Source organism: Numenius arquata, chromosome 3 (genome assembly GCF_964106895.1).
Source record: "Numenius arquata chromosome 3, bNumArq3.hap1.1, whole genome shotgun sequence".
Classification (NCBI taxonomy): Eukaryota; Metazoa; Chordata; class Aves; order Charadriiformes; family Scolopacidae; genus Numenius; species Numenius arquata.
The window spans coordinates 41,683,602-41,703,373 of NC_133578.1; the positions used below are offsets into that span (position 1 = coordinate 41,683,602).

The 19,772-nt window shown below is 51.0% G+C and overlaps 1 protein-coding gene across 2 annotated transcripts; it reads left to right on the top strand.

Annotated features, from left to right (window-relative positions):
- Nucleotides 1-1,946: 1,946 nt before the first annotated feature.
- Nucleotides 1,947-18,153, top strand: ASB18 (ankyrin repeat and SOCS box containing 18). 2 transcript variants are annotated; one of them, XM_074145158.1, is made up of 6 exons: nt 1,947-2,121; nt 5,505-5,771; nt 6,684-6,951; nt 14,926-15,424; nt 16,079-16,192; nt 17,034-18,153. In XM_074145158.1, the coding sequence occupies exons 1-6, from the start codon at nt 2,055-2,057 to the stop codon at nt 17,217-17,219; spliced, it is 1,401 nt and encodes a 466-aa protein (XP_074001259.1). In that variant the 5' UTR covers nt 1,947-2,054; the 3' UTR covers nt 17,220-18,153. The 2 variants fall into 2 exon arrangements, with proteins under 2 accessions (XP_074001259.1, XP_074001260.1); XM_074145159.1 differs by having other exon boundaries at nt 1,950-2,121; nt 5,245-5,771.
- Nucleotides 18,154-19,772: the final 1,619 nt, after the last annotated feature.

Sequence of the window (19,772 nt, forward strand, 5' to 3'; positions counted from 1 at the left end):
ACGAGCCACTTTGGCGAAACGTTTGCTTTGCTCTTCCATCCCACCCTCTTACGTAGGACCATGATATTTCAGGTGTCTCCTTTCCTTCCCTTTTTTCAGCAGACCCAGGCATACTGAAAATGATGTTCTGATCCCATTAAGCACACAGTGGAGCCCAGTCCCCTGCTGAATCCAGAGGTTTTGAAACTGTAGTTGCAGGATCAAACAGGTTTTTTTTCTCCCCCAAGCTCTCGAGAGATGCCTCTTGGTTTTTTTTGTTCTGAGAGATGGTGTCAAGGTTGGTGGCATGTCCTGGACAAGTCCCCACCACACACAACATTCACAAAAGAAAACTGTCCCTGCTCTTCAGAAGAAGGTCTGTTGTGCAGATTTCTTTTTAGCATCTCCTTTATCAATGGCTACTTCTCCACTCTGAAGTCCTCCCAGGTTAACCAGAGGAGGGGTGGTGGTTTTTATAGCCTCCGTATGCAGACAGGTGCTTAGATTGCAGCCTTGGGGCATCGAGGTTTGAGGTGGGCATTAAAAAGAGGCGTTATGCAGCAAAAACCAGCTTTCAAGGGTGGCAGAGCCCTGGAACAGGCTGCCCAGGGAGGTGGTGGAGTCTCCTTCTCTGGAGACATTCAAAACCCACCTGGACACGTTCCTGTGCAACCTGCTCTGGGTGGACCTGCTTTGGCAGGGGGGGTTGGACTAGATGATCTCCAGAGGTCCCTTCCAATCCCACATCATTCTGTGATTTCGCGAGGGGAGGGACCAGCCCTTGCACTGCTCACGTAAGCGTTCGGCCATCTGCCTTCTCAGAGAAAGGAGCAACAAGAGAAAGAGAAAAAAAAAAAAAAATAATGCAGGGAGGAACTCAAGCCCCTGAGATCCCCAAATCTAAGGCAAACCAACCTGAAAGCTTTGTGTCTGTATCTACTTGTGCCACTCACCGAGAGCCTTTCGCAGCCCAGGGCAGCACAGGCACTACGGCAGGCAGAGATGCTCGGTACCTTCCTTTGCCAAAGAGGCTCTAACGTTTTAAGGTAAAGGTAGGGGGGGAAATACACAACCCTTACAACCCACAAACCAACAACCTCAAGGGTGGTTTCTAAAAATTACCCAGTGCCCTTGCTGCCGGAGATGAGCGGCGAGTGCGCTGGGCAGCTGCTAATTAGTAAATGCCATCACCCAGCCTCGTACTGTAAGGGAGCCACGTGACAGAGGGTCAGCCTGAGATGGTTTTCCAGGCTGGTACTCAGGGTGACATTTCACAAGTGCATTACTGAGGGGTTAAATAATTGGTAGGGCTCCCCTTTGCCTTTAAAAGAGGATGCACACCAGGATTGAATTCTCAGGGGGATAATTAACACAGCTGCAATTCTTCCACGGGGAGGGGGAAAAGAGAACCTGAGTATTTTTAGTTAAGCTAAGAACTATTTTTTTTATTCCTATAATTGATGGGAAAAGGGGGACAAAGGAAAGAACTGCACAGTTATGAAAACTGGAAAGGGTATTATTTTTTTTTGTTATTGAAACAAATTATTTACGTTTGGCAAAGAAGGGCTACCATAAACCAGCATAGCACAGAATACCTTTCCATATTATATAGAGCTGTTAAAGGGAAATGTTTCAGCACTATTTAAATACTATCTAATTTCCAATAAAAACCGGACAAAATCAATGCAGCCTCAGGACAAGTTTATATTTCACTGGGTGGCAGTTTTTAAAGGAGAGCTGGTCCAGCAGCAGCAGCCAGGCTGGCTCTGCTCATCCAATTGCATCTGCAAAAGTTTTGGTGGGGGGGGCGGGGAGGGGGTGTAAAGCACTGTCCCCCCTCCACGGCACAGAGATGTGCGTCTTCATGGGCATTAATCCTGCGGTCTGGCCCCTCGTTCAGCCACCAGCCACATAGCTGGGCAGCGCTGTCACATGGAGTGCTGGGTGTGGGGGGGCGGAGGGGGCTGGAAATATAAACGTAGGGACATTTTGGCGACAGGTTGGCTGTTTGAAAGGTGGCACCTGGCTCCGAGAGAGGAGATTAAACGTCCCTGCCCTGCACTGCCCAGCCAGGCATGGTGCCCTGGGGGGACAAGCAAGCATCATCTGGGAGAGCCGCCCTCACGTCGACGTCCCTCCAAGGTAGGCTTGGGCAGTCGATGGTTTATCTACAGCGTGGTGGTCTCACCGTTCCACCTGCCCACCTCCTGGTCCCCTAGCTGTGGGCACAACATCTCCTCCCCATGGCTGCGGGGTGCTGAGGGGGGCACGGCCATTGCCCCATCACAGGGAGCTCCACCATTCAGCCAGCTCGTTTTAATTATTTTGGGGGGGGTAAAGAGGGGTTGGTGCGTGTGTGTGCGAGCTTTAAATCAGTCAGGCATTGCCATCCGCGCTTGAGAGCAGCTGGAGGAGGCAGTGCCGCAGGCTGCCAGCCCTTGGGCTCCTTCACTGCACTGGAAATTTCCCTGGAAAAAAAAAAAAAAAAATAATACCATTCCCCACTGCCGGAGGGCAGCTGTAAATCACGGCGGTGACACCAGGAGCACTCGGCACGGGCACATCTGGACTCGTCAGACTTTTTAAGGCAGGCTCATGGGTTTTTTTTGAACTGGTAGGGCAAGTTATTATGGGCTGCAATCTCCTCGGTGCGAGCACTAAGTTGTTACGCAGCAGCTTAACTTGGGGAACAAGCTCGCACTGAAGTCATTTTGCTTCTGCATATCTTGCTCTTCCCTGTGCCAGGAATGAGTTTTCCTCGTAATGCGAAGCCAGCGCAGACAATTTAAGTCATTATTAATAGATACACTTGATCTGGGGAAGTAAAATGCTTAATGTTTTGTTAAATGAGGTGTACTCTGCAAACAGTCGTATGCAGGGAGAAGGCTAAGATGCTACCCCCGCGTTAGAGATTAATGAGTGCGAGGTTACTGCTAATGAAGTACTCATCCTCACCGACGTTTGGGGCCCGAGTCTGTGTAGGAACATCTCTACTGAAGTAAGGACGCATAAGGATGATCCTAGATTTAATTGGTTGCAGGATCAGTCCCTCAGATCCTCAAGGTCTCCAGGCGTGGGGACCGGAATGCTGGGAGGACAGGTGATGTGCCCAAGGCCGTGCCAGTGGCAGAGCAGAGGGTAGGGCTGCAAGGTCCCAACCTTCCTCTGGCCCCCAAAAATCACCTCCCAAAGGTGACAGGTAGTTTATAAGCAGTCAAAAACCCCTGTTTTCCTTCTAAACCCATCCAGGGATTCCGTCCCTTCTCTTGGCAAGCCCCAGGATGCTCTGCAGGTGTCCTGGCTGCCAGCTCCTCTCTGCAGTAAATCACCCCTGCCCGTGTGACAGCGTTTCCCTTAAAAACACGGGAATATTGTTTCATCCTGACATCACTTTCCACTCATTGGTGGAAAAAGCACTTGACTTGGCTGGCAGGAGCTCAGGCGTTTATATGTGCCACTCAGCTACACGAGGACTTTTTCTTCCTACTCTTGCTGGCCCTGGCTGTTTTTAACCCCCCGCCGTCAGTGATGCTGTTAATCCTGTCATTGCCATGACCCGAGAAGTGAGCGCTATATGCAAATAGGCACCGATTAAAAGGCTCACGAGAAGGGGTCACAGGGTATTTCAACACACTCTCAACAGCAGTTTAACGCCACACACACACACACACCCCCCTTCTTGCAAAATTAGCCCACATCTGACCACGAAGGTCTAGACTCCCTGCTAAATATACCCGGCTGCCAGCACGGGAGGTGGTCTGTGCCGCGGGAAGGCGATCCCCTCCGTGTGAGCAAGGGCACGTGAAGGCAGGCTTCCTCCATGCCACCACAAAAATATTTCAGGATTGCTAACGAGTGGAGAGGGAAAGTGAGCCAGGGCTGTGAAAACATGACCCCCCCGGGGGAAAATAATCCCAGTCTGTGCCGCTCCCTGTGTCTCCAAACCTTCTCCTGCACCAGCTAAGGGACCCCAGGGGATTATGAGGCTAATTTTCATAACAACGCAATGTTTTTAAGAGGTGGTTCAGTTGATACCAGAAGGGTGAAGATGCAAAGAAAGGCTGGAGGTAGCAGAAGAGCAACAGGTGGTAAAAGAAGAGAGAAAGACGATGGAATTTGGAGGTTCAAACCAACCGAGCAGCTGTGGACAGCCAGCTAGGTGGGAGGGCCAACCTTCAGTTCAGCTGGAAAAAGAAAACGGGAAAGAACACATAGGTTGACCTCAAATTAGCTCCCATGGCAGCTGCTTGTGAACATGGACCTCAAGGCAGGGGGTCCTTTGCACAAGGGATTAATTTAACACAAGGACTCTAAGTTAGACCTCCCCCAGCTCAGTGCGACCCCCATCCTGGATGCACACACTGTGGGTTTTTTGTGGCTCTGCACTCTTCCCATGGCCTCCAGGACCAGGTGGCTGGATATCACCGCAGCCGTGCTAAGGAAACCCACAAAGAAACGTCAGATGGCTCCTGCAATACAGATGTATTGGCCTGGGGTTGGCACAAGCATGCTCGTGGTCACCTGCAGGAGCCCAGCAAGGTCCCCACTTGCAAGGGGCTATGGAGAAGGTCCCAAACATTTCTTCCAGCCCCAGGTTGACTCCATGTGGAGGGAACCACAAAACATTTCACCAATCCCTCCACGTCTGGTTGCTTTGATATAGTTTAATATCTTTCTCAAGATCTGCTTTAATCACGTTTATTCCCTGGGGAGGTCAGGGAGTTGTGCCACCCAGAGCTTCAGGCTGATGGTGAAGCCACTGAGTCACGAGATGACGAGGTCTATTCTCGTCCCCGCCACAGACTTCTCCCGTGACCTTGAGGAAAGGAGCCCCAAGCCTCAGGGCAGCAGGAGCCAGGGACGCTCTGCTGGCATCCGTCCCTGTGCTTAAATGGCAGCAGAGGCTGAGCGTGCTCTCTCTCCTATACAAGGCATCAGCGGTGAGAGCAGCTCCCCGCGCCAAAGCCCCAGGAGGTTTTGTACTTCACTGGCCTTTGCCAAGTGCTTTGCATCCCTGCAGGGACACACCAGCATGCCAATCTGCATCTTGTTGGCCACTAACATGATGCCCAGATTTTTCCATATAGCAGCACAAGACTGGAAACAGGGATGAGTGCATCAAAGGAAAAAAAGTAAAATACCGTGTCAGGCAGAGGGAAAAAACCCACTGTCTCAGAGCACACAAATATATGGTTATATGGGCTTGGGCAGACAGGAGCTAACTAAATCTTATTTTATTTTTTTTTTTTACCCCTTAAATGCTAGGCACTGTTTTCCTCCTAGCCTAAAACACCCATGTCCCAAGCTGCTGCCTGCAATTAAACCAGCAATTTAATCCAAGAGGTGCTGCAACAACACAGCCAAGTGACCGTTTGACCCTCATTGTATCGTGTGCCCGTTATCATCTGACCCCACCGGAGTTATAAATACAACAACAATAGAGCCTTAACTGGATTATAATTAGACAATGAGCCCAGGAGGATGGAAACAATGAACTATAAAAGCCTGTCTATCCTCCCAACTAGGACCTACACACATGGGAAGCACTGGAATGGGCGAGTTACCAGGACCTGTAACAGAAAAGCTACAGATTTCCCCCAAATTGGATTCGGCGCATCCTCTAACAGCTCACGCTCCTGCCACCAAGTATTACACAGCCCTGGTCACGGGAGACCTGAGAAGCCTCGAGGTCCTGACTGACCGATACTATCAAGATGTCAACCTGGTTTTTGAGATCAATAAAAATGAGCTGGAGTGGCAGGTGAAAAGCCCAGCGTCTTATGGACTCTCAGGTACTTTTCCTTTAAAGGCCAGTCCAGAAAAAATTTTAAAACCCAGGTATTTACTAACTCTAAATAGGAGAGGTGCACTGCATTTAAGTGCCTAACACTGCTTTTATAGAGGCTGTTCCCGAGGTTTCTGGTTAGCTGACCGTGCCCAGCAGACCTAGCCATAAATATTCAGCACTTTTAAAATTATCTTCTTCTCTTCTGCACACACTAACCCACCGAAGGGGCAGGGAAGTTTAAAAAGTGCGTGTCCGCATCATTTTTCCAGGTCGGGATGGGGCACTCCGAGAGTTAGGCATGCTTGCAAGAGGTGCTTGCAGCCCAAATTCCCCATGCAGGAGCTCAGAAAGAGCAGCCTGGTCCTATCTGGCAGGAATAAGATGCTCCCGTGGTAGCGGTACCCGGTTCCTCCCAACCCCAGATTGTCCCCACGGTCCCCGATGCTCACCAGGCACCGTGCATCTACGGATAGTCCCAGAGCTGCCGGGGGATGTCCTTTCCTTTGCTCCAGCCAAATCCAAACCTGATGCATCCCATGCTCAGCCTGGTGCAGGTGAGGAATTTGTGAGCAGCCTTTTAGCTCCTGCCAGCAAGGTCTTGCACACAGGGTCTCCTCTGCAGCTGGTTGTGGGCAGGGTATTGGTTTACCCAGCTCGTGCCATGTGAAATCCTGCTCCTGGATGTGCACACAGCGGGGGAGTTTTGCTTCCCCTCTTGCCAACAACGCTCAGAGCAGCCACCAACTATAACCAGGCCCTTTTAAACACCTAAAGCTGCTGAGCAACTAAAAGAAAAATAGGAAAAAGCAGTGTCTTTGTCAGGTTTATTCGCAAGGCTGGTGCAGCCGGGAGAGGAACCCAGCAGGTCAGTCCCAGGCATCCCTCTTCCTCCTCCTCCTCCTCCTCCCCCCCGCAGGGCTGTGGTCGCTGGAGTACAAGCAGGACCTGACCACCCCGCTCTGCCTCGCCGCCCGCTGGGGTCATGCCACCTGCCTGCGCCATCTCCTCCGCCGACGGGCCGATCCTGACCTGGCGCCGGGAGGGCGCGGGCCCCTGCACGAAGCCTGCCTGGGGGGGCACACCGACTGCGTGGAGCTGCTGCTGGAGCACAAGGCTGATCCCAACCTGCGGAGCGACGAGGGCCTGGCCCCACTGCACCTCTGCACCACCCAAGACTCCCTGGGGTAAGGACAACATCCCCCCCCCCCGCCATCAGCATCCCCCCAGCTGATAACCTCACTCCGCATCCCCTGCACGCAGACCGCAGCACTTTTGCCTCTGTGAGGTGCAAAACAGATACCGTGATCCCTGGCAAGGCTTCCCACATCTCCCAGCTGTATCAGCTGCTGTGGCACACTCAGCACAGACAGAAAGGGACATTTTGGTGCCAGGCACATTGCACAGCCCAGGTCTCCTTCCCATGGACAGGAGCAGCCCAGTCTAGCTCCACATGCTTTTCCTTCCTCCCCTTCTCTGATGATTTATCCCAAAAATCACTGTGTCCCACTTCCCAGGTCCAGCATGCTTTCCCCCAGGAGACACTCAGGCTGGGTCCAGTCACGGACCTCCTGCGCTCCTCAGCCCATGCTGACCCCATCGACAAGGGATGTCAGTGCTGACCAGGGCTCTCCCTCCTCCTAAAATCCCAGCCCCAGGGCCGTAACAAAGGGACGAGGTCTGCAGGATGGAGAGCAATCCCTTCACCTCCTCACCCCCCTGCCACACGTGGGTTTATATGGTTTATAGTCAGAGCTAAGGCTCAGCGACGTGCCCCCTCTCCCTTCTCACCCTGGATCAGCGTCACACAGAGGTGAGCATAAACATTGCTTGAAAAATAAGCTTTTCATGTGTCTCAGTAGGACTTTAAGCGCCTAAATCATTAGACCCAAGGAACTGGGGGTTTGCTGTTTGGTTTTGGGTTTTTTGGTTTGTTTTGGTTTTTAATAAAGAGCTCAGCCCCTTGGTATCCTGATGAAACTGCTTAGGGCCATACCAAATTTCATCACCTGCCAGCTCAGTGAAAAGCCACCCCAGCTTCAATCCTCTCCCCTTTGGGCAGGCAGCAAGCTTAACCAGGAGCAGGTGGTGAACGCAGGGTTCCCGCTACGGCTCCAGCGTATCATGGGCAAAGAGCTCTGCAAAAGAATAGCAGCTAGAGAGGAAAAGGTGTGCAGATGTAAATATAAATACAAGTCTTTGCAAGATGGCAAAAAAAAAAAAAAAATATCAGGTATTAATCGAATTTTGTTTCAGCCAAAAATCTAGAGATTAACCAAATGCATCCTTAGTGCAATGAAGGTTGGAAGGAGCGAGATGGGTGAGGGAGGATGCTACCAGCAGCCCTCATCATTAATAAGGAGCAGGTTTTAATTCCTTCACCTGAGGTCCCTTTTGACCTTAGAGACTTCAGTCTCCAAACCCCAAGCCATCCTAAAAGCCCCAGACAGGTATTTTTGGTTTCTTTGCCCTATCTCTACAGGGGGAGAGTGAGTCAGTGAAACCTATCTGGTGCATGGAGGGGACCCCGTGGCCCACAGATGTCCGGGTGTCCTGGTTTTGGCCAAGTGCTTCCCAGCTTGGGGGAAAAAAAAAAAAAAAAGTTATATATATACAAGGGATCTGTTGTCACCAATTTACATGTTATTTCCCCCAGAAGAACTGAGGGGGATGGCAGGTGAGCCAGCAAACTGCGACGTGGGGATCAGACAGACGCAATGTGGAAACAGCTGAGTTATAAGCCCTTGAATATTGGGGCTTTATAATGGAAATGCTGAGAGACCCTTAACTACGCTACCTGGCGCTACGGGGGCTTCTACAATAACTAAGCCAACTCCCTTGAAAGATCAAAAATTAATAGACATTTCAGACAGGTTTTGAGGTTTCGACCACTGCTTTTCAATCGCAAAGACTTTGCTAAAGTTAGAGACTGAGGAGGTCAAGCTTTAGGTAACACAAACATTTCCTCTTTGATTAGGGGGAGACTACTTTACCTTGCTTTTTTTTTTTATTTTATTTTTTTTTCATTGAGTAGTAGATTTTAGGTCATCCTTAATTTTTTACTGACAATAAAGAGCAGGTCATTGACCTACATAGAGAGCTATTTTATTTTTCTCCCTCTCGATAACAATGGCCAGAACACCTATGTGCCGGGTTCTTCTGTATTCCTATATACTCGGCAATTCACCATGGGGGCAGGACTTAAAACCTTTGAGCCTCTCAGTGACTGGGATAAAAAAAAATTATCTGGGCTTCCTTCCAGCCATTTGAGCTTCAGAATCCATGAGATTTCAACAAAAAGGATATCAGAGCTTTAATCTAGGAGCTTTTTGAAGAGATGGGAAAAAAAAAAGTTCCAGTAAAGTTCAGTCTTACCTTCTTCACTTTAGGAGCTGTTCATGCCAACGTCGGCCTATTTAGTAGAGTTCCTCTCCTTGACCTCTTTTTTACAGCAGAGATAATTAACATGGTGGGGTAAGATGAGTCTCTAAATTCACTGCACTCTCTCCCTGGCGCTCTCCTGTTTCCCTCTTAAAGCTGGGATGATTAAAGGAGTCTGCCTTTATTGGCACCCCGAAAAAAAATAAAATAAAAATAATTGAGGGGGAGAGGAAGAGTTTCAACTCTCCCGGTGGTGCTGGGGGGAAGAACAGGCGCGGGGCGGTGGGAAGGCGCATCTCAGGGATGCAGGATGTAGCCCCCGCCTCCCATTGTGGTACCCGCAGCAGAAGGGACCGTGTTCGTAGAGTCCTCCTTCAGATCTGCAAGTCAGAAAAAGCTCTCTGAAGACTCCAGGTTTCCCGTGCAACCAGGGAGAGCTTACCTGGAGAGAAATCCCCCAGGGCTTGCCTTCACCAGCCTTCCATGGGGGGAAGGGGCTTAGTCAAACTAAAGGATAAGAAAAGAAGATGTCACCCCTGCCTCAGTGCAACTTGGCTTATGGCTGAGCGATGCCCTTGCCTTCATTTCTTCAAGCTTTCTCTGAGCCCTGGGAGCCTGAAACCAGAGTTGTCTCCTGGCTCCCACCTTCCAGCTCCGAGAGACAGATGGCGAGATGAGCCAATGCAGGAGGAGACTCGGTGTCCAAGGGCTTCTCTGCAAGAAACGATGGGGTAGGCAGCGAGCGCAAGAGCAACCAGCTCGAGGAGACAGGACGGGTTTTGCTTAGGGGGTGTTAGATGAGGAGAGCTCATCATGGAAGGAATTAGCAGAAAAATGGAGCAAAGCAGGAAGGCAGGTACCTAAAAAGGCAATACCATCAAGATAGCAAGGCTCCCAAAAGCTGAGGAGTTGGACATTAATCCACCATTGGTGGATACACTCCCATGGCACCCTCCAGCTATTCCAGCGTCAGCCCAGACAGGCTGTACTTTTGGCTGCAGGAAGGAAGCCTCACCACAAATAAAGAAGACCGTTGATTTTAAAAGCCAGCATTTAGCATCATCTAGTGCTAAACCTCATCCTCTGCTCCATTTAGTGTTGCTGAAATACAAAACTCAAGAGCGTTTGGAGCCATTGTTTTGGAAAGTCTTTCCCCCGCCAGGGAAGACCAGCTCCTTAATGGGTCCCGAGTAAGAAATGAAGAGCCCAAAAGCAGACAGAGAGCACAACCCAAGGCCTGACCCTGCTCTTTGGAGAAGCTGCTCCCCAAGTTGGGGGTGCCGAAATGAGGGCTCACACAGCTGCGTATCCACGGCTCATGGAGCTTTGGCAAAGAAACGGTTCAGAGTGCGATGCTGCTGGGCTGGCGTTCGCCCTGCGGTGACAGAGCTGTCCCCACACCAGCACAACCAGCCCTGCCACGACCAGCCCTCTGCGCTGCCATTGCCATGGCTCACCAGTGGGCTCGCAGTGCCCAGGAAGATTTTCATCTTTTAAAGAAGAACAGGCTTTCTTTCTCCTCCTTTTAGGAAATTGATAAGAATAATCCTTGCATTCAGAGCCAGGCCCGGGAAAAGCTGTTTTTCCAAGCAGGATCAATCCCGCAAGAAATCACAGATCGATCAGGAGATGGTCACTTGGATGCCATGAAAAACAACCAAGCAAAGGACGGGAAAGCCTCACTCCATCCCCAGGGAGGGGTTTAAAAACACAAAGAGGAGATTTTTCCTTAAGAAAACTGAGGGCCAGTGCAGGATTTTGGGACAGGAATTTTCCTCCAGCCTCTGATGCCCCAACCTCCTGCTCCTCCTGCTGGTTATTCATTGCATCCCATTTCAAGCTAACTGCCATTTTACCTGCCCGGGCATTTTTCATCCCAAACTGACAAATGGGATGCTGGGAGCCGTGGCCGGCGGGAGCTGTCCTGGCAGAGGAGGGCGGCAACGGGCACATCCTGACCGATGTAGTACTGATGTCTGCCCTGACTCTATTGATGGGTGAAGAAGAAAAAACAAACCACCCACATCACTTTATCCCATTTATTTGAGCCAGGATGCCAGCGCAAGGCAAACCTGTAGCACTAACACCAGTTATCACAAGTTAGTGTGTCTTTGGCCTAATGAGCAACTTGCCCCAGCAAGGAGACATTCAGGTGTGCTGCCCATCACCCACAAACGAGTTAGGAAGAGTTTGGAAGTGAATTTAAATTAGTCAAAATTAGACTTAGCTGTGTGCCAGGGTGGCTTTTGAGGACTTGCTTCAGGGGTATCGCTGTCACTGGTGAGCTGCTCGGCCAGGTCAATGGTACCAGGTTGGATGGAAAACAAAATTGTTTGCTTTGCCACCTTGTGTCTGAATTTCTGCTGAACTAAACCCATGGTTTAGTTAAATATTTAGTTTAGTTAAATGGCTTCTTGCAGTATTCCCAGAACATCGGAGAGAAGCCCTCAAAAAGTAACAAACACAAGTAACTGGCCCTTATTTAATGGGATTTTAGCCTAATCTGATGGTGAACAACAGGGTGTTAATAAAAAAAAAAAAAACCAAGGAGCCAGAAATGCTGGCAAAGTGTTAGAGTGTATGAGTTCATGAGCAGAGATTAGAAGCTAAAATAAGAACATATAGCCAGCAAATATGAGCGGCATCTATCCAGCACCTGCTGATGCCCCATACATCCAAACAGGAGGTGCATGCTCCTCACGGGGGCCCGTCATTTCCATTAAGTGGAGGAGATCACCCCTTATTTATAGCTCCTCACTAACATTCCCTCTTTGCTGAGGGAGGAGGGGGAAAACTCACTATAAACCGACGTGGGTTTCTTCCAACAAATTAGCCATTGAACTTGATAACAAATAAGAGCCACCCTTCAGCAAAACAGCGTCTGGGAAGGATGGCGTTTCCACCCTGGTATCTCTAGAAGAATATTTGGGAAGTCTAGCAGGAGGCCAAGAGGAACTAAACTCCCTGTATTGAACTCCCATCCCATTCTCAGTAGGGGAAAACCCCATGGCAGAGCAAGGGTGCTGGGCTGGAGGGACTGGGCACAGCACTTGGCTTTGCTAGGCAACCCATGATGTACCACGCTTCACCTGGAAATTAAGGGCAGGAGAATATTCCCTCTCCCTTGCCTATGCAGATGTAAACCTTCAGCCTGGGCTATCTCGATACACAACACTAACCAAAACCAGCAAGGTGCTTATGCTCAGGGTCTCTGGGCACAGCTGCCTCCTTGCCTGGGAAGGAGCAGAGATGCTTTAAACATGATCTATAAAAAGAAGAACAAAAGAGATGTTTCTCCTGGATTAGGCTGCTGCATGTTTTGCAACCAAGTCAGAAATACTTTTTTTTTTTTTTTTTCCCATTTTTCCCCTGCAGAGCGGTCCCTTGGTTTGCCCCAAACACGTTATTTTAGTGCCAGAGCTAACTGTGACACTAGGATTAAGCTAACCTGGAGAGGTCCCAAGAGAGTCATTATAATTAGGGCTACAAATTCCCTGCTATCAAGGATGGACAAGACTGGTAAACACGACCAAGCCACAGTGTGATTTGCTCCAGCAACAGACCCTCTCCAACAAAGTTTTACCAACCAGCAGACAGCAAGTGCCAAAAAAACCACCCTCAGCAAGACAAGCCATTACTTGAGAAAGAGATCCAGCACGTTTTAGAGTAAAATGGGAATTGTAAAATAAGGATCTGAGGATTTCTGGGTCTGGCACAACCCCACATTCAATCTGCTCACTGACAACTACATCCCCAGTAGATCCCTCCAGCAAGGTCCAATGTGGCAGCATGTGGGAGCATTAGACCTGCAACGGCTGCAGAAATAGCCTGTCCCCACAGATCCTGCAGATTTTTTTTCCTGGCAAACTCAGACCTGATACGCATGGGAAAAGCAGCCCAAGGAGGTAATTGCCGATCCTGCACCGCCAAAGACAGTGAATGTCTCAGCAGCTCCTATCAAATCTCGGGGGAGATAACGCTGCACATCCAGAAAGACATAAGTAGATTATTATTATTATTATTTCTATTTTCTTATTGTTATTTTCCCCACGCTTGTTAGCATTCATCTGGACTAGGAGAAAACTTCAATGCCCTGGCACCATCCTTCCTCCTCTTCTTCCCCATCCCTCCTGCTGAAGTGGTCAGGTTGGTACTCTGCTCCCCCACAGATCCCCATCATTTTGCTTCTGTGTCAGCCCAGAACCTCTCCAAGGGCTCTGGGCGATACCCGAGTTAAAAAAAAAAAAAAATCTTATTAGAGGAAAATAAAACAGGCAGGCTAGGGAGGGGGCGGTTAAGGGTTGATAAACCTCCATAGACTCCAGGCTTCCTAGTGGACTGCCAAGGCTTCCTGAAGGACTACTCTTCCCACCTGCCCGGTAGCATCTCTTAGGAAACACGAGCTCACCACGTTTTCAAGGTCTCGCTTGGACAGCATGCAGGTCTGTCTTCCCCTCCAAAAAATAACTCCTCCATGCCACAGCAGTCAGCTTAGCCCCACAGACTAACCCGGCTGCCATCAGCCCTGCCTGGGTGGTGACATTGAGCCACGCCGGCCCCGGCAGCTCCCGGCAGGAGATGGAGCAGTCACTTTGATTCATTTAGACTGGCTGATCACATCCGTTTACTCACATATAGACCAAAAAAAAAAAAAAAAAAGCCATCAGGGCATACCAGGCATCTTTAACCCCCATCTGCTGTCAGAAGGATGCAGGGGAAAAGCTCTGACAGTAACTGGTGTCTCTGCTCCACAGAGGCCACAACCCCTCTCTGCAACCACGCACAGTGATGTGAGATGGAAGGAGAGGTGGGAAGCAGTGATTCAGGATGGGAAGGATTGCTTACCTTGATTTATTCCTGCTGGGAACTGCAGGTGCTGTCGCTCCATCATCACTGGCTGCCAAACAAGCTGACAAAACTCGTTTCTGCAGACTTTAACCATCTGCAAAAGTGTTTTGTTTCAGGACAGGTAGAAAACACAATCCTTTAGTCCTCTCTGGGCTGGGAGCCCAACACAGGTATTTGAATCCCTTAACAGAAGAAGAGGAATTCATTTTTTACCCAAGCAAACCCACACCAAGCTCTTCTGCGGCACAGAGGTGTTACCAGGGGTTTCCCTCCATGTCAGTGCAGTCCCAGCACAGATTCAGATAGAGGCAGCATTTTAGGATGTTTTCCGCTGAGAAGCTCTGTAGATGTCAGCGAAAGGGCGGGATCGTATAGATCATCTCCGTAAGACCCCAGGGCTGCTCCCATGCTGGGAGATGAAACTGCAGCTCACAGATTGATGGTACGAAGGGACTCATCACCTTATGTGTCCTCATCATGGCTAGATGCATCCCAGAACCCTCACCATCCAGGACAGACCCTTCAGGCATGGCTAACCGCAGGCACCTCTCCCAGTGCTGCCCGGCAATTGGTACAGCTAGGACAAGGATCACCATTCCCTGGTGGGTCCAGGATGGTGGGACCCTGGATGATCAGGGATGACCATCCATGCATGATGCTGGTCAAAAGCAAGAGGGAGACACTGCCCAAACCGCCATCACCACTACTACCATGGTGGGCACCAGGGCACCAAGTCACCTTCCCCAGCCTCTATTGCTCCCTCCCAAAACCTTTGAGTGCCACAACTCCCATGGGAGCCCAGCTCCAGCCTGATCCCCATCCTCACCCCGCTCCGCCACCCACCCCATTATTCCCCGTGGCTCCCACTCCAGCTCATGCTCCCCAAATCCCATCCAGGTGGTGCACCTCCAAACCTCCCCGTCTCTTTGCAGATGTGCCAAGCGCCTGCTGAGACACGGGGCCATCGTTGACCTGCCCAGTGAGGATGGGGGGGAGACGGCACTGCACGTGGCAGCCAGGCATTGCCTCTATGACCATGCCCGTCTCTACCTGCGGCATGGGGCGTGCGTCGACGCACGCAGCTTGCGGGAGGAGACGGCCCTTAACATCCTCTGCGGGCAGGCGCCAGGCACTGGCGAGGGCTGCCTGCAGTTCTGCCGGCTGCTGACTAGCCACGGCGCTGACATCGATGCCCGGGATGAGACGCGGAGGAGCCCCTTGCACAAGGCATGCGGGGCTGCCAACGCCAGCCTGGCGTGCTTCCTCCTGCAGCACGGGGCCGATGTCAATGCCATCGACTACAACGGCATCTCCCCCCTGGGCTGCGCGCTGCAGAGCGCCGCCTTCAAGAGGGAGCTGCGGCCCCACCTCGCCATCCAGCTGCTGCTCAACCACGGCTCCCAGAAGATATGGCCCCCTGCCTTTGTCAAGGTACCAACTTCAAAACAGCCCTCGCACATCCCCTCCCACCTGGGATTTTGCAATTGGGGGTGGGGGAAATATTTGGGAAATAAAAAGCCGGGTGGTTGGAGAGGGTTTGGGAGAGGCTCCCAATCCAGGCAGGGAGAGGGGAGCACGGCATCGGGGTTGGTGATGCTGCTGGGAATGATGGAAATGAAAACACCCACGCAGGATGGCAGCGGGGAAAAGCAGGCAGGGAGAAGGGCAGGATGCAGCCAGCACGAGTGTGGGGGACCGGCAAGGAGGATTTTTTTTCCTGCCTAGGGATGTCAGTGACAGGCTTGGTACATCAGCTGTCAGTGCAGCAGCCTTATCGCTCTGCGTTTCATTGATTTTACATCAAACAGTAAAGAAAATATTATCCTGGCTTATCACACACAAGGCAAAAATGTAAGTAAGAAGCAAAGGGGCACGCTGCTTTACAGATGGAGAAAGATCTCCAAAGCACGTCAGGACAAACCCTGCGCCTGCCAAACCCTGCGCCTGCCTCGTTCAGCCACGGGACCATTCCAGCCTGGACCGCATGGTGGGGTGGGACGAGCCTCAGCTGCAGCACATGGATGCTCTTCCCCTCTGGGACATGCATCTCAGCCTGAGCCCCCCCACCCTGTTGCCCACAACTAGGTGCTGAAGTCCTGCGCGGCCGTGCCAGAGGTCATTGAAGTCCTCGTCAATTCCTACTCGCAAATCTGCGTCTCCGAGAAGTGGATCGAGGCCGTGCCGGAGGAGGTGTTTCAGGTGAGACGGCGCTGGCAGTTTGGCAGGGAAGGGCTGAGCCCCAAGGAGGGGGTTTTACCCACTGAGTGGTTTTGGTTGTGGTTTTTTTTTTTTTTTCCACCCAAACTTCACCTGGGGCAAGGGCAGGGGAGGAAGGAATCGGTCTCAGAGCACCACTGCCCACCTGATTCGTATCAGCTGCTTTGCATCTCTCTAGCTCTGTCAACACCCAACCCACCCCTTCCTGCCCCTGGCCTGCAATCCCAGCTTCAGGAAGCGATCCAGGAGCCCACACCACTAATTTTGGTTTTAAAAAGCTTGTCCCCAGCTGTGCTGCGGGTACAGCCAGCCTGCCCTTGAGTGATCTCAGGTGGCTGCCTTGGCCCCGTAGGTCTTTGGTTAGCTTGGCTGCCAGGGAGGATGGCTGCTGAAATGCAAATAAAGCTCTTCAGCGCGTTCCAGGGGATGGGAGACATGACTTTTATTCCCAGCCATGGAAAGGCTGAGGCTGCACAGACCGAACCTGCTTTGTTTCTTCATCTTGGAAACAAGCAGGTCTTTTCTACGTCAGCTCTAAGGCTTTCTGCAGGGATGCTGTTGCCACTGGGCATGAAAGCATTGTCCCCAAACACTGTCTGCAGTAAGGCTGGGCTTCTTCCCATCTGCTGCCGCAGGAGAATTCCTCATCCCGCCTTTGCTAGCCGCAGTTGTGCGCAGAACCCTAACCCACAGGTGAACATCGCTGAGGGGTTTCTTACCTCCTCTCCTTAGATTATCTCTGGCTTGTTTGGCTTAATCAGAAGAAAAATAAATAAACTCAACCGATGGTCATGTTTTTTCTCTTCCCCCTCTCTCTTTGCAGCAGCACCAGCTCTTCTACGAGTCCTTTTTCCGGCTGGCGGGCACAGTCCGGTCCCTGCAACATTTATGCCGCTCCACCATTCGGAAAAAGTTTGGCAGCAAATGCCACTGCCTTATCCCCTTGCTGCCTGTGCCCAAGCCTCTGCACGACTACCTGCTGCTAAAGCCTGAAGGAGTCGTGCTTTGAAGGGCCGAGAGGAGCCCACTGAGGGTCTGCCCGTCCAGCCCTCCCTCGGTGTAGCGCAGAGCATCCATTTCTGTCAGCCGGGCGAAGGAGCGCCAGTTTTCATGATAGATGGTTGTTTTTCAGGGATTTATAACACAACTAAAATGTGCTTTCGGCTGTAACTTTGTATAGATTTTTTTTTTCTAATTGTGTTTTAAATAGATTATAAAGAGTAATAAAATGATTAGTAGCTGTTACAAGCGTGCTGCAGATATGAATAATATTCATTATAAACCACCTCTACAAAGCAGCGGGGCTCCTCAGGTGTGCAAAGGCAAGCACACACAGCAGACAACTAAAATCAGCCCACGTGGGCATCAAATCCCGTTGGATAGATCTTTCCCGTGAATGGCACAAGCAGAACTGGGACCAGAGGTGCACCATGGAAGCCGTTAGCAGAATGCAATATCCAGCGGCATTAATACAGACTGTAAAATAGACCAAAAATCTATTTTATGATGTAGAAGCCACCAAGAATGAGCTGGTTACTCCAGGCAGGACTAGAGGCGGGGGGAGGTGACACAGCCCCCTATTTCTCCGGGCTCCCCATGGTCCAAGGGATGCACCAGCACCTCCTGCGCTGATCGCTACTCTAAGGTTGGCACGCAGAGGGGCTGGAAAGCCCGGTGGCAACCCAAAGTGGCGGAGTTCGGGCTCTCATTTCACACGTTGGCTTGGTAAAAGGTACCAGGAGGAGCAAGGGTTTGTTTTTCTGGACCCTCGGGCTCCCCAAATTAATTTCTGTTGAGCCAAAGGAAAAGCGTGCACGTGCCCCTTGGAAGAACAGCTGTCCTTATGCTCACAGCTCTGCCACAGCACCGGCCAAATTGTTCCACTGCTTAATTACACTCGCTATTTAAACATGTACATGTAAATAAATCAGCCTTTTTTTTTTTTTTTTGCCATGTTTTACTGGACTTTGCGCTGGCACCCAGCACCATCGTGGGTTATACAGCTGATGTGCACAGGATGGCTCCCAGAGCCACTTTTCCACGGAGCAGGGAGCGTGGAAATGGGGAGGGAAAGGAAATTCCCCACACACACACACCTTCCCGGCTTCCATCTTCTGCTTCCGCAGCTTCCCTCGCCCTTTAAGTTGTATACAGCTGTTCAAAGGCATTGCCAAGCCCCTTGTGTTCCCCATCTTTGGTGCCTGAGCCCTGTCCCGCACGGGTGGGGAGTGCCCCACGGCAAAGACCCACACCAAATCTCCATGACACCTGGAGACCTGGCACTTCACGACTTTAATGGCTGTTCTCCTTCATGGTTTGTTTCAGTGGTCAGAGTTGGGGGGGGAGGGGAATTGAAGGGGATTTAGGGAAAAACCAGGACCTGGCTGAGTCACTGTGTGTTTGAACCAGCCAGATCTAAATTTTGGTGCCTCTAATGAGTCTTTCATCTTTTGTGTGGTCCCTGAGCTGGAAGAATGCGTGTTTTACATCTGTATTGGGCAAGTTTGCATGGAGATAGTGTCCCACCAGGTGATCGCATCCTCCCCCAAAATCCGTGACCTCGGCTCGCCATCCTGCGGCTACCGTTTTTTTTTGGGGGGGAGGATGCACATCAAAGAGGGAGTGGGAGAAAAAGCAGGTCTGCGCCGGGGAACCTGGCCCGCAGCCTCGCCGCCGGGCTGGGGGGGGGGGGGACGGGGGGGACGGACACAGAGGGGCGTCAGAAGGGTCCGGGGGAAGGATGAAGGGGCGGTGGGAGGCGGGGAACGGCCGCGGATCACGCGTGGGTTGCCGCCCCACGCGCTTGGCTGCGCGGCGCCCCGCGGCCCGCAGGGGGCGCCCTGGGCACGGCCGCCGCCGCGGGGCCGTCGGAGGCAGAGGGGTCGGCACCCCCCGGGATGCTGGGGCGGGGGGGGGGACGCGGCGGCGGCACCGGGGGCCCACGCCAGAAGGGAGTTGGGGGGACACGGGAGACGGCAAAAAAACAAACAAACAAAAAAAAAAAGGTCGAAGGAAAAAAAAATAATAAAAACCCCCAACCAAAGAAAGGGGGCAAAAATGTTTAAAAATAGTACTTTTGGGGGTTTGGGTTTTTTTTTTTTCCCCTCGGTTCTACCGGCGGCGGTGAGAGCGCTGCGGGAGCGGCGCGGGGCGGGATGATGCTCCAGGCGTTGATAAATTTGGCGGGAGGGCAAAGCAGCGTTTGGGTACATATATATATATATATATATTCAAACACACATATAAACATATATATATATATATATAAAAAAATATACGCGTATATTTTATTTTTTTTTCTCTCCTGCCGGCGCCTTGTTTTGATGCAGATGTTATGGGAAAGGATCATTTTTATTATTTTTATTCATTTATTTATTTATTTCTCCAGCAGCTAAAGACGGGAGGTCACATTAACTTATAATACGGAGACACATAAAAATGCGATTATGCCTGCTAAACAGAACGCAGTAGGCTGCTAGTTAAGACAATGAGATTTCCAGGAAGCGATGCATAAATTCTTCAAAAAATGACACATTTTTCACGTTTCATTCCAATTAAATTA